General features: G+C 37.5%; 1 protein-coding gene across 4 annotated transcripts in view; it reads left to right on the top strand.

Moving 5' to 3' along the window:
- Positions 1-4,232: 4,232 nt before the first annotated feature.
- LOC118729297 (scavenger receptor cysteine-rich type 1 protein M130) overlaps positions 4,233-11,935 on the top strand; it is a 116,035-nt gene continuing 108,332 nt past the window's right edge. For 3 of the 4 annotated variants that reach the window (XR_006742781.1, XM_045587712.1, XM_045587713.1), the window contains exons 1-4: positions 4,233-4,390; positions 5,748-5,834; positions 6,878-7,201; positions 10,297-10,617. Coding sequence is in view for 3 of the 4 variants with exons in the window: in XM_045587712.1 (XP_045443668.1) it covers positions 4,345-4,390; positions 5,748-5,834; positions 6,878-7,201; positions 10,297-10,617 (778 nt within the window). In the remaining variant the exon portion in view is untranslated. The remainder of the gene's footprint in view (positions 4,391-5,747; positions 5,835-6,877; positions 7,202-10,296; positions 10,618-11,935) is intronic. The other variant, XM_036456730.2, reaches the window with a different exon arrangement.

The following is an 11,935-nucleotide window of genomic DNA, read 5'->3' as shown; positions in this document are numbered from 1 at the left end:
TCATTTGTGACCCATTTCTTTGTCTCCACACTTTGGCTGCTTCCCTGAGTTGATAGAGTGGCTTTGTGTGCTGGGTGTCCTATAGGGCCCAGTGGCTGAGCCTCCCCAGTTAACTGAGGTGGACATTCTTGGTGCATCCCTTTGTGGGCTGTGTGCACAGTCTTATAGTTAAGCCTTGATTGTTGTTGGTATCACTTGGAGGAATTGACCTCCAGGCCAATTGGCTGTAAAGATCAGCTGTGTCTACAACGGGAGAACTGCTGTGCCAGAGACACCCTTATGAGGCAATATTTGTTTCAGTGGGGTTTTGGTGCTCACTAAGTCTTCCCTCTAAGTGTGTCACTTATGAATGTGAGGAATTGTAATCTGGATGGTCCTACTCTGACCACTGGGTACACTGGCTCTTGGATCTCCAAAGAGGTGCTAATTTAGCCTCTGCCTGAAGCCATCTAGCAGGAGCTATAGAGAGATCTACAGATTCATCTTCTTTGCTTGGGTTTTGGAGGTGCCCAGATGAGGCCTAACTGTGAAGCAGTGCAAGCTGCTGTGGGGCCTTGGGCCTTCTTTTGGTGTTCTGGGTCTTTCTGACTCAGCTGCAGTTTGATAAGTAAGTTTAGATTTCAAAGGACCAGGCCATTCTTATGCAAAAGCCTCTGCTCACAGCTTGGATGGGGCAGAGTCTCATTTGGAGCAAACAGCAATGGCTTCCCATCAGCCCTGCCCTAAGAGATCCCTAGGTCTCAGTGTCCCTTGATAATCGCTGCAAACAACTTTGAGAGAAAGCCACCCTAGAGTTCTGCCTGCTTCCAGATAGTCCAGTTTCTCCCCCTATGAGTCTGGGTCCCCAGAGTCTTGCTGGAACTGGAATTCAGAACAGTTGAGAGCTTGTGTCTCCTTCAAGCTTGAAAAAGCCAGCTGCATCCTTAGTTTCCAGTCTATTCTTTGTGTATGCCTTCGTATCTCTGCCTTCTGCACCTACTCTGAGTCTCAGTGTGCTTTTCTCTTTCCTTCAAGTTGTAGAATTTCCACTCAGCCAGTCTTCCTATGGTTCTGGATGATGTCTGTTTTGTCTTTTAGTTGTAATTTTAAAGTTGGTGTGTGAGGTGGCAAGTTCAGGTGTTTACCTATGTTACCATCTTGGCTTTTCTCGTGTCATTATTTTTTCAAAAAGGTTCTCTACTCTTTGCTTTGATCCTTTTCCTTATGGTACCCATATGATTTAGATGTTTCATGTTGCCCCAAAGCTCTCTAAAACTATCTTCCTGCTTTTTAAATTTTTTTTAATTGCTGCTCTTATTTGGTATGTTGTTATTGTTTTTATCTACCTTGTCTTCTAAATTATTGATTCACCCTCCTCTTCTTCCACTCTGCTGTTAATTCCTTTCAGGGTATTCTTTATTTTTGTGATTTCATTCTTCACTTCTGATTTATTCTTATTTTTGAATAAGAATATGAAGTGCCCACTAAGTTCCTTATAGTTCAAAATAAGTTGCTTATAATTTTCACTAAGTTGTTTGAGCATCCTTATAACCATTACTTTGAACTGTATATCTGAAAATTTTCTTCCCTGTATTTTATTTAGTTCCTTTTCTGGCAATTCCTCCTTTTCTTTAATTGGAGAATTGTTTCTTTGTCACCCCATTTTAATGGGTCTGATCTTACAGAGTGCAGGGTTAGGTGTGCCTGGTCCTGGCAGCAGGTCGGTGAATCCATGAAGTGTCAGGTGTTGGTGGGGTCTGGTCTTCCATGGGCTTTAAGTCAGGTCTGCATGCTTCCAAGAGCAGTTCCAGATGTGCCAGGTCTTGGAGGTGGAGGTGGCCTGCATGGTCCCAACAATAGGGCCAGTTGCCAGGTGTGCCAGGCCAGGCACACTGGGTGGCAGTGGCAGGTCCATGCATCAAGAGCATCAGATCACATGGAGCCAGGCATGCCATGTCAAGGCAGTGGGGCCAGTTGTTTGGAGGAGCCAGATCAAGCTCGCTGGGTCTGTATGGCAGGTCCATACATTCAGGTGGCAATGTCCTCATGAGCCCCTCTTAAGTATCCACTTGAGTATGAACTACAATAAGCCCAAATCACTGCCCCTTGCCTCCCATCTGGGCTGACCTTGCAAAATCCCTGAGAGATGAGCATGTTTCCTCTTTTCAACATTTGCCAGGAATGATGATTTCCCTGACTACTCCGGGAACCCAACAATGTCTGATAAGGCCAGTGATCAGCATGTTTTCCCCTTAGTAAGCAGGGAGCAACCACTCCAGTTGGGCTCACTTACAAATTGGAGATGACAGAGGAAATATTTAGTGAACTTCAAGTGTAGTAACAGAAATGGTTCAATCTCTGAAGTCTTTGACAGGATACAGTTGATCTTTGAAGAACACAGATTTAAACTGGGTAGGTCCTGTGATATGCATTTTTTTGAGTCAATACAACCTGCCCTTCCCATCAATAGTTTTATAGCTGCAGGTTTCACATCCACCATTTTTGTTTCTAATATATTAGTCTAAAACAGTGACTTTCAACTGGTTATGCTGCAAGAATTTTTAAAACATGCCAATACATGACTGTTTAGCCAGGGACAGTGATCTCTATTTTGTTTTGTTTTGTTTTGTTTTACTTGCTTTGTATGTTGTCAGCTGTTCCTCCTCTCTGAGCCTAAGATGACCCTAGTAGACTTCAAGTTTATGCCTAACACCTAATATTGGTAGAATTGAAAGAAGTCCACGGAAGCTTTTTATTTTTGATGTAGTTCCATTTGTTTATTTTCTCTTTAGTTTCCATTGCCCTAGGAGCTGTATCAGTGAAGATATTGCTTTGTCATATGTCTGAGATGTTGTTACCTGTGGATTCCTCAAATTCCTTTATGGTTTCCCATCTTACTTTTAAGTCCTTTATCCATTTTGAGTTTATTTTGTGTATGGCATAAGTATCCAGTTTTTTTGTTGTTGTTTGTTTGTTTTTTGCATGTGTCCAATTTTCCCAACACTATTTCATAGCAACACAAGTTACCATGGCTAAGATTTGAGAACAGCCTAAGGGCCCATTAGCAAATGAGTAGATTAAGAAAAAACTGTAGTAGGTCTACTCAATGGAATACCATGCTGCAATATAAAAAGAAGGAATTCTAATAATTTGCAACAGCATGGATGGACCTGGAGAGCATTACGCTAAGCAAAATAAGCCAGTCAGAGAAAGATAAATATCCCATGATCTCACTCATTTGTGGAATATAATGAACAATATAAACTGATTAACAAAAACAGAGACAGAGAAGCATCAATCAAACCGTCAAACTTCAGAGGGAAGGAAGGGGAGGGTGGGGGGGAGGAGAATATATCAACCAAAGGACTTGTGTGCATGCATATAAGCCTAAACAATGGACACAGACACCAGTGGGGTGAGGGCATGAGTGTGTGTGTGGAGAGGGGGTGGAGGGAACAATAGAGGGATAAGGACACATATGTAACCCATTTTAATCAATAAAGAAAAAGAGGAGTCCACAATGAGACCGGAGACTCATGGGTGTTCACAGCTTTTCTCCCACACACTTGGAAGAAGGCAGCCTGGTTCTCTTTTTCTCCCTTGAGACTTTGTCTCTCTTCTCCTCTACAAAGGTGCCAACCTCAAGCCTCCAATGTCAGGGGCACTGACCTCTTTTCCCTTACATTGTCAAGTAAGAAAATGACAACAGCCAATACAACAACAGCCACCTGGTGTGAATGAATCAAAATTATACTTATTCTTTTTATCAAAAGGAAGAAAAATACAATATTGCTTTTGATGTGGTGCAGAATTTTAGTAATTAGTTTATGTGCGCTATAAGATAAAAAAAAAAGATTGAAAATTACTAGTCTAAAACAAAGTGCAGAAATTTGAAATATTTGATTCAACAACATAATATGAGGTAATATTTTCCCTTCAATTTTTGTAGATGTATAGTGAAGCTTTCTCAATTTCCTTTGGTTGTTTTATGCCCTGTATTAAAGCAAATATGAGTATAAAAAAACTTTTTTCTTTTTTTTTGTTTATTTTGGGGGGAGGTAATGCCCATTATATTTTATTTTTTTACTTTTTAAAATGTATCTTTATTGATGAAAGTAATACAGATGTACCCTTCCTTCCTCCCCTGCCCCCTTTAACTTCTTCTTTCCTGTTAACAGCTTTTAATGGTTGGCTCCACCCCTCAGGCTTTTAATGATTTCCCTTTTTGAGCTGACTCCACCTCCATTATGCAGCCCTCTGTTTTTTGTGGAAGCCAGATGAATTTTAGAATTCTTAGTGGTCTTCCTCTTTAGGAGAACGTTTCTAGGGAATAATACAAGAAGATTTAGAATTCATAAGGCTGGAATGGACAAACTCAGAATGGTGTCACTTGAAAGCTCTGCATCTCCTGGTAAAGCTTCTTATTTATTCTACTTTTTTCTTTCTTTCATGGAATATAACATTATTCTAATATTCAATTGGTCTGATTTAATAGTGATTGGTATAAGGAATTGGAAAAAGGGCACAAGCTCATAAGGCACCCTTAGTTTCCCACAGATCCTAAATTTATTATTTTTAACATATATACTTTATTGATTTTTTTACAGAGAGGAAGGGGGAGGGATAGAAAGTTATAAACAACAATGAGAGAGAAACATCCATCAGCTGCCTCCTGCACACACCCTATTGGGGATGTGCCCACAATCAAGGTACATGCCCTTGACCAGAATTGAACCTGAGGCCCTTCGGTCTGCGGGCCAATGCTCCATCCACTGAGCCAAACCAGTTAGGGCAGATCCTAAATTTAAGACATGCAATAGGATTCCATTTGCCATCAGTTTTGAAAAATTGCTGAGGAGAAATTAAGTAAAGAACTGAAATTAATTGAACTGCATCAAGTATGAAGACAATAATGGTTAGAGAAAATAGAACGTGTAGAAATGGATATTAATTGCAAGTTGATTACCCTGAAGAAATGTAGAATAGCACCCTTAATATTGAAATCTAGATCATGATTTAAATGGATGTGTTAAACTCACTTTGAATTTTTATTTCATTGGTTTTTTAATTGAAGCATAATGTGTCACATGAAAGCATAAGGTGCAGTGACAAAACACCAAGTGCTCTGTATGGTTAGGACATTTTTATGTTTAAATTAGTTTTAGGTTAATGTAGAAAGAAGAAATCAAAGTGCTGGCAGCTTTAAAGAGCATTTTAGGCTACATCTGGAGATAAGACCCAGGATTTTGGTTTTTCTGATAACAACATTGTTACTTGATTCCAACCATGTATTGTTCGGCTACTATTTAGCAGGCACCGTGCCAGGTAACAGTGACAATATGGTGAACCTGATAGAAGTATCTATGTCCTCATGGAATTTACCGTCTAACAATGTGGATCAGGTAGGCTTGGAGAGGGAAACATTAGTTGAATAGTGCTCTGTGCCTTCAGGGAGCATTGCACACTTCTAAATTTCATTAACGCCTCTCCCGTTTTCCAGGTTTTAAGGCTGCTCTTGCTATATGTTTCCACCCCGAATTTTCCCCCAGGTTGCCTATAAACATGAACATTTTCAAAGCAATTTCACTGAGACTATAGGATCCTGGGTATGATTTTTTTTTTTTTCTGCCTGTCTTGCCATTTAGAATGAACGGTTTTCTGTCTCTGTGTGACCTTCTTTGTTTATCTCAAAGCTCTGAAGCCATCTGCCTTGTCCAAAGTCTCTTTGAGGGAAGACTATACTTGTGCCCTCTTTCTTTTTTTCTCAGACTTTAGAAGATGTTTTATCCACTTGACTCCCTTCATTATTGCTGTGGTTTCAGTTCTTAGTTCCTGTTTGATCACTAGTTCTCTTGGTGAGTACTTTGTCAAATCTACTTGCCCCCTTAGCCTACTATGACAAAAAAAAAACACACACACACACAAAAAACCAAAAACAAACAAACAAATAAATAAATAATAATAATAATTGAACAGCAAAAAATTCTCTTGAAGACCTCATGGTTTCAAAGGACCAGCTATTAAATGCACAAAATAAGAACCTAACAAAAAAATAAAAAAATTATAACACAGTTCTCCCCATTTAAGAAAATAAAATAAACTCTCAAAGAGAAAACAATACATTTTACTAGAAGATTTGAAATAATGTCTAGCTAAAAAATATGGAACAATACAGAGGAGACACCTCATGTTTATTGGAATAAACACTTAAATTCAAATGCTAAAACTTATTTAAAATTGTATTGGTGGAGGCAAAATGTATACACCACGGGTTACTGTGTTAGCTAAAATAATCATGAGGAGGTAGCTGCAACACTTGGAAGGAATGTAAGGGAGAAGGTAATAATTTTATAATAGAAGATAATGGAAAATTATCTCCATCTCAACTTCCATTTAAATAAATACATTTCTGTCAGATTTCAACTAATATTTTTTAAATGTATAGTATTTTACATAGATATGAAACAAGTGTAAAATTTCTTATAACTGGTCTTTTCATCCTCACCATCAGCCTTCTTTCTCTTGATCTTGGGATGTTGGAGAAACTTGTGTAGCTCATCACTTTAAAATTTTGCACTATCTTACTGGAACAGTATACTCTCCATGAAGATTATATAAATTGTCATTATAAAGAATATCAGCCATAAAAGAAAGATATTACACATATTGTGTTTGTTAGCTTTACTGATTTATGCCATTGTTCAATTTGAAGCCTGTGGTACCAATATTTGTATTTGAATTCCTATGAAACTGCATTTTCCTATTGTACCATGTATAGATAGGTCCAGGAATGTTCCTCAGACCTGGATTTGGAAAATAAATAGGTAATCGACAGCATAATACTGTTTTACTTGCTCTTTGGATCTTGACCAATTGCTGCCTTTGTCCATTGTTGCAGGAGGAGCAGATAAGGAGCTGAGACTGGCTGGGGGTCAAAACAATTGCTCTGGGAGAGTGGAGGTGAAAGTCCAGGAGGAGTGGGGAACCGTGTGTAACAATGGCTGGGACATGGACGAGGTCTCTGTGATTTGTAATCAGTTAGGATGTCCAACTTTCATCAAAGCTACTGGGTGGACTAATTCCAGTGGGGGCTCTGGACGCATTTGGATGGATCATGTTTCTTGTCGAGGGAATGAATCAGCTATCTGGAACTGCAAACATGATGGATGGGGAAAACATAGTAACTGCACCCACCAACAGGATGTTGGAGTAACCTGCTCAGGTAAGACCAGCATAAGGCAAACTCAGGACATGAAATGCTTTGTGGTGGGGAGAAAGAAGGGTGAGATAGGTAGATGGTTTAAAAACAAAAAGAAGCTCGTTTTTGTAAGCAATCAAATTGAATTCAGTATAAAATTACAGAATCTATTGCTAAAAGACAAAAAAAAAAAAAAAAAAAAACACTTGGCAATGCCTATAGTAAAAAATGAATCAAAAGAGATTCTGAATACTTCTATCAATGAGGAAGTGATTGGCTTCAAGTTTATATTCATATCCCTACTATAACCTTTGATTTTTAGATTTAAAAAATTATACCTAAGGTAATTTCTTGTCTCCTTTCTCATTGGCATGATGCTTTCATACACTGACCCAGAAATTATTACCTTTTTATCCACTAACTGGTAATCAACTTACTGAATCAATCAATAAATATTCTTAGAGTTAATCCTTCTTTATAGAGGAAGAATTTATCACAAAGTATAACTGTTTCCCTCCAGTATACACTATACAGTGTTATTCATTTTATTTATGTGATGGTCTTCATTTATAAAACATGTAAGAAGTTTTTTCTCAGTTGATCTTATAATAACTCAGAAAACCACGTGTCAGACCTTCCTGCTGACAAGTCCTAAGGTCAAGTTTATGACCCAGTGTCACATTCCTGTGCTTCTCATCCCTCCTTGCTCACTTTATGCAGCCCTCACAGCTCCCAGCATCTTTCTTAGAGACCATCTCCTCCATAGGACCGATTTTAGAAAGAAAAAATTTCCCTTCACCCAGGCAATGTGGGGTAATGGGAGCAACACAGGCAGGCTAGTATCTAGAAAAAAGCTGGACTAAATTCCACCTCAGCCCCTCATTAATACTACTATTTTGAGCAAGTCATTAAATCTTTCTGAAATCTTCCCTGGGGACTCAATGGTAGAATACTTTAAAAAAAATTATTGATACAGTATGGTGTGTAATAAATGTTAAAAACCAAAAGTTAGCACCCAGCCAGTGTGGCTCCAGTGGTTGAGGGTCAACCCATGAACGAAGAGATCACTGGTACGATTCCCAGTCAGGGCACGTGCTGGATTTGATACCCAGTAGGGCGATGCAGGAGGCAGTTCATTGATATTTCTATCTCTCTATTCCCTCTCCCTTCCTCCCTCTCTCTCTCTCTCTCTCTCTCTCTCTCTCTCTCTCTCTCTCTCTCTCTCTCTCAAATCAATAAAAATATTTTTGAAAATTAAAATAATTAAATTAGTTCTTCATTGCTCAATGCTCTCATTACCTTGTTAAATGAGTCCCCTTTTCTTTCTCCCTCTTCCCATTTCCCCATTCCTCTTCCATCACTTCCTCTTCCCTCCTCTCCTCTTCCTCCTCCTCCTTGTCTTTCTTGTTAATCATATTCAGTGAAAACCACTAGTACCAAGTACATCAAACATCTACAACAAAGTTAAAAGTCATAATAAATCTTGCCAAACTCTCATCGTAATTATTACTGTCTCTAAAGTTGACTTTTTAAGCTAAGAAACAGCAGGTAGGACTTATAACTCTTGTTTCCTTTTTCTTTTCTTTTTTTATTAATGCCTCAGGATGGAATTATTTCAACTTCTTTTTACAATTTTACACATCTAATGCTCCAATAAGAATGCATAACCACTCAATTTAATAGTTTCAGAATCTGCATTTTTGTGATTTTTTCTCCCTGATTAATGCTCTATCCTCAGGGTCTCTGCCTTTTGGGAGATTTTTATTATTATCACATGCTCAGGGTAAATATAGCATAACAGTAAGGAGAATGGACTCTGGTGCCACACCGCTTTTTCCCTCCCACATCCTAGGTGTTTGATTCTGTGCCAATTATTTAACCTTAGTTTGCTTATCTGTAAAGTAGGGATGGTGGTAATAGCAAATGATGATTAAAGTTCTGAAGACTAAAGAAGAGAGCATAGCTGATACACTTGGAACTGCATATGTATATTTTGATTGTGAGCTTTATTATTATTAGTTGTTCATAATTTAAAAATCTTGATATGTTTATGTCTTTGCCTGGAGTTTAGAGCTTTTAAAATTGAATTGTTTTTTTCAAAAGTGGTTCCTAAACATTTTGTTCAAAAACATACTTTTTGTCTTTCATGTTTCCCAAAATTTCATCTCAAATTTCCTTTTCTTAGGTATTTTGTCCTCATAGACAATCTAATGGAAAGGAGATTTTTCTTAATAGAGAAAATTTTCTTAATAAAAGAACTGTTTTTCCCCCTAAACGTGGTATCAGAAGCTTTAGGGATGAAAAACAAAAAAGAAAAACAAACAAACAAACAAAAAACCACTTTTGGTTTAAAAAGGAAATTGGTAAGAAATGAATTGTTTTAATTGATTTCCCCCTCAATCCTATATAATAACAGTCTAATATTCAAATTGTCTCCTGACTGGGTGTTCAACCAGGGGGCAGGGCCAGCTGGCCAACCTCAGGAAGGGAGGCCCCAACCAGCAGCTGGAAGCCACTAGGGATCCTCGTTGTGCACGAATTTCCTGCATTGGGCCTCTTATGTTTAATAATTTGGCATACATCAGGGTGTTCTTGAAAATTATTATGCATTTTATTTTTTTGTTTTTTCTTGTTTTCCAATTTCAAGTTCAACTAAAGCTCATTATTCATGCTCTGAATTGTTTATAATAAATAAATATTAAAATAAAGATTTTAAATGTTCAACAAATTACCAGTTAGCCATTTTAAGTATTTTGTTGTAAGACCAATTTTATTTTTTCTAGTTTTTTGAAAAATAAATACTTTGAGACTCAATTTTATCTATTTCTACATAAATGAATATTTACTCTGTTCTGGTAAAAGAAGGAAACAAAATAAAACAGAAAATAAATTTAATCTGTAAAACATTTTTCTTGGTAAATACATACAGATAAAAGTCCTCATTTTTATATAGTTTGTTTTTAAAAGATTAAATATTCTAATATGTGAAGATGAGCAGCGTTCAAAACAAGGCACTATTTTAAGAAAGCATGAAATCCTAAGTGTCCTGAAGAACCTAATTTCCTAAAATTACTTCTGAATGAATATCACTTTGAACTCTGATCTTTTCTTCATTCTAGATGGGTCCGATTTGGAGTTGCGGCTGGTGAATGGAGGACACAGGTGTGCAGGAAGAATAGAGGTCAAATTCCAAGGACAGTGGGGAACAGTATGTGATGACAACTTCAACATAGATCAGGCTTCTGTGGTTTGTAAACAACTTCAATGTGGAAGTGCTGTCAGTTTCTCTGGTTCAGCTAATTTTGGAGAAGGTTCTGGACCAATCTGGTTGGATGATCTTGTGTGCCATGGAAATGAGTCAGCTCTCTGGCACTGCAAGCACCAAGGATGGGGAAAGCATAATTGTCAGCATCGTGAAGATGCTGGAGTGATTTGCTTTGGTAAGGACTGTTCTGGGTTTGTTCTGTTCTCAAAAGAGGACAAAAAGAGGGGAAAGGGTGGCATGGGTAAGAATCTTAAAATCTAAACTCTTACTGAATTTTGCTTTATTTTTACCTAAATTCATATTCTTATTCTAATACTCATGGAGTTTTTACGGTAACTGAAATTAAGATAGATTAGGAGGGATGATAAATAGTGAAATTGAGATTCAAGTAATGAGCATTTAAGGGATTGTTTAAGCAATAGTTCAAACAAACAAACAAAAGCAAGAAAGAAAAAGAAGAAATAGCTTAACTAGCAAGTTTTGCTTTCTATATGAGTTTAAAATCAACCCCCCCAATCCTTTTTAACATTCTCTAACTACAAATGTCTCCCCTTTAGACACACTAACCTACTCCTTCCCAAACTATTATTTTAAATTTACAGAATCAAGTGATTAAACAAAACGGTTGATTTCCTATTAAAATCTCATTTATGCTATTACTCTGGTATGAATAGTTTGAGCAGGTACTGTGTCTGTCTACATACTTCCATGTTCCATACTTAATCAGGGGAGGGAGCAATGGATTTTTATATGCTGGGATGACATTCTCCCCTTTTCACTTGAGTCCTTAGTTTGAAGAACTTCTATGCTGTGAACCCCAAGTAGCATTTAGGAAAATATAGTTAGAGTAAAAATATCTCTGTATTTACCAGTTATTTGGGGGTGAGGAGGGTAGGGGATGAAGGAAATTCATTTCAAACTTATTTTTAAGGAAGAAAACAGGGACTCAGAAAACTGGAAATTTCAGAAAGTATATGACTGAATTGAAGCACTTAAGCAACGCAATCAGAGTTCTAACACTTTTTATTTCTTGAATTGGCTTTTTTTTTCTTCTTGTTGAAAAGCAGACCTTCTATAGTCTGAACCACAAAGAATGGGATTTCTACATAAACTATGAATTTTGTTAGTTGAAGAAAATGAAAGGGATTGGGGGATGGGGAACAAACACTATCTTTACCTTCCATTTTCTTTTACCTATCAAAGTGTCCCCAATCAGCACATTTTCCCTCAATGTTTTATACATGCTGAGGAGTCATAGGAAACAGTGTTGTAGCAACAAAAACTAAAACTGCCAGAGGAAAAAAAAACCAACGTATTTATTATAGAATATTATTCAGAATCCAGTTCTGTTCTTTGAGGAATATTGTTTGGGAGAAGGTGAAAACAATAAAGGTTGAGTTCCTTTTCTCTTTGCTTTGCTTCACTTTTAAACTAAGAAACTGGTCGCAAAAAAGGGCCAGGCAGATATTAACTAGATAGTGTGGACAGGTAAT

This window comes from Pipistrellus kuhlii, unplaced genomic scaffold, assembly GCF_014108245.1.
Source record: "Pipistrellus kuhlii isolate mPipKuh1 unplaced genomic scaffold, mPipKuh1.p scaffold_m20_p_3, whole genome shotgun sequence".
Classification (NCBI taxonomy): Eukaryota; Metazoa; Chordata; class Mammalia; order Chiroptera; family Vespertilionidae; genus Pipistrellus; species Pipistrellus kuhlii.
This window is presented reverse-complemented; position numbering and strand designations above follow the sequence as displayed.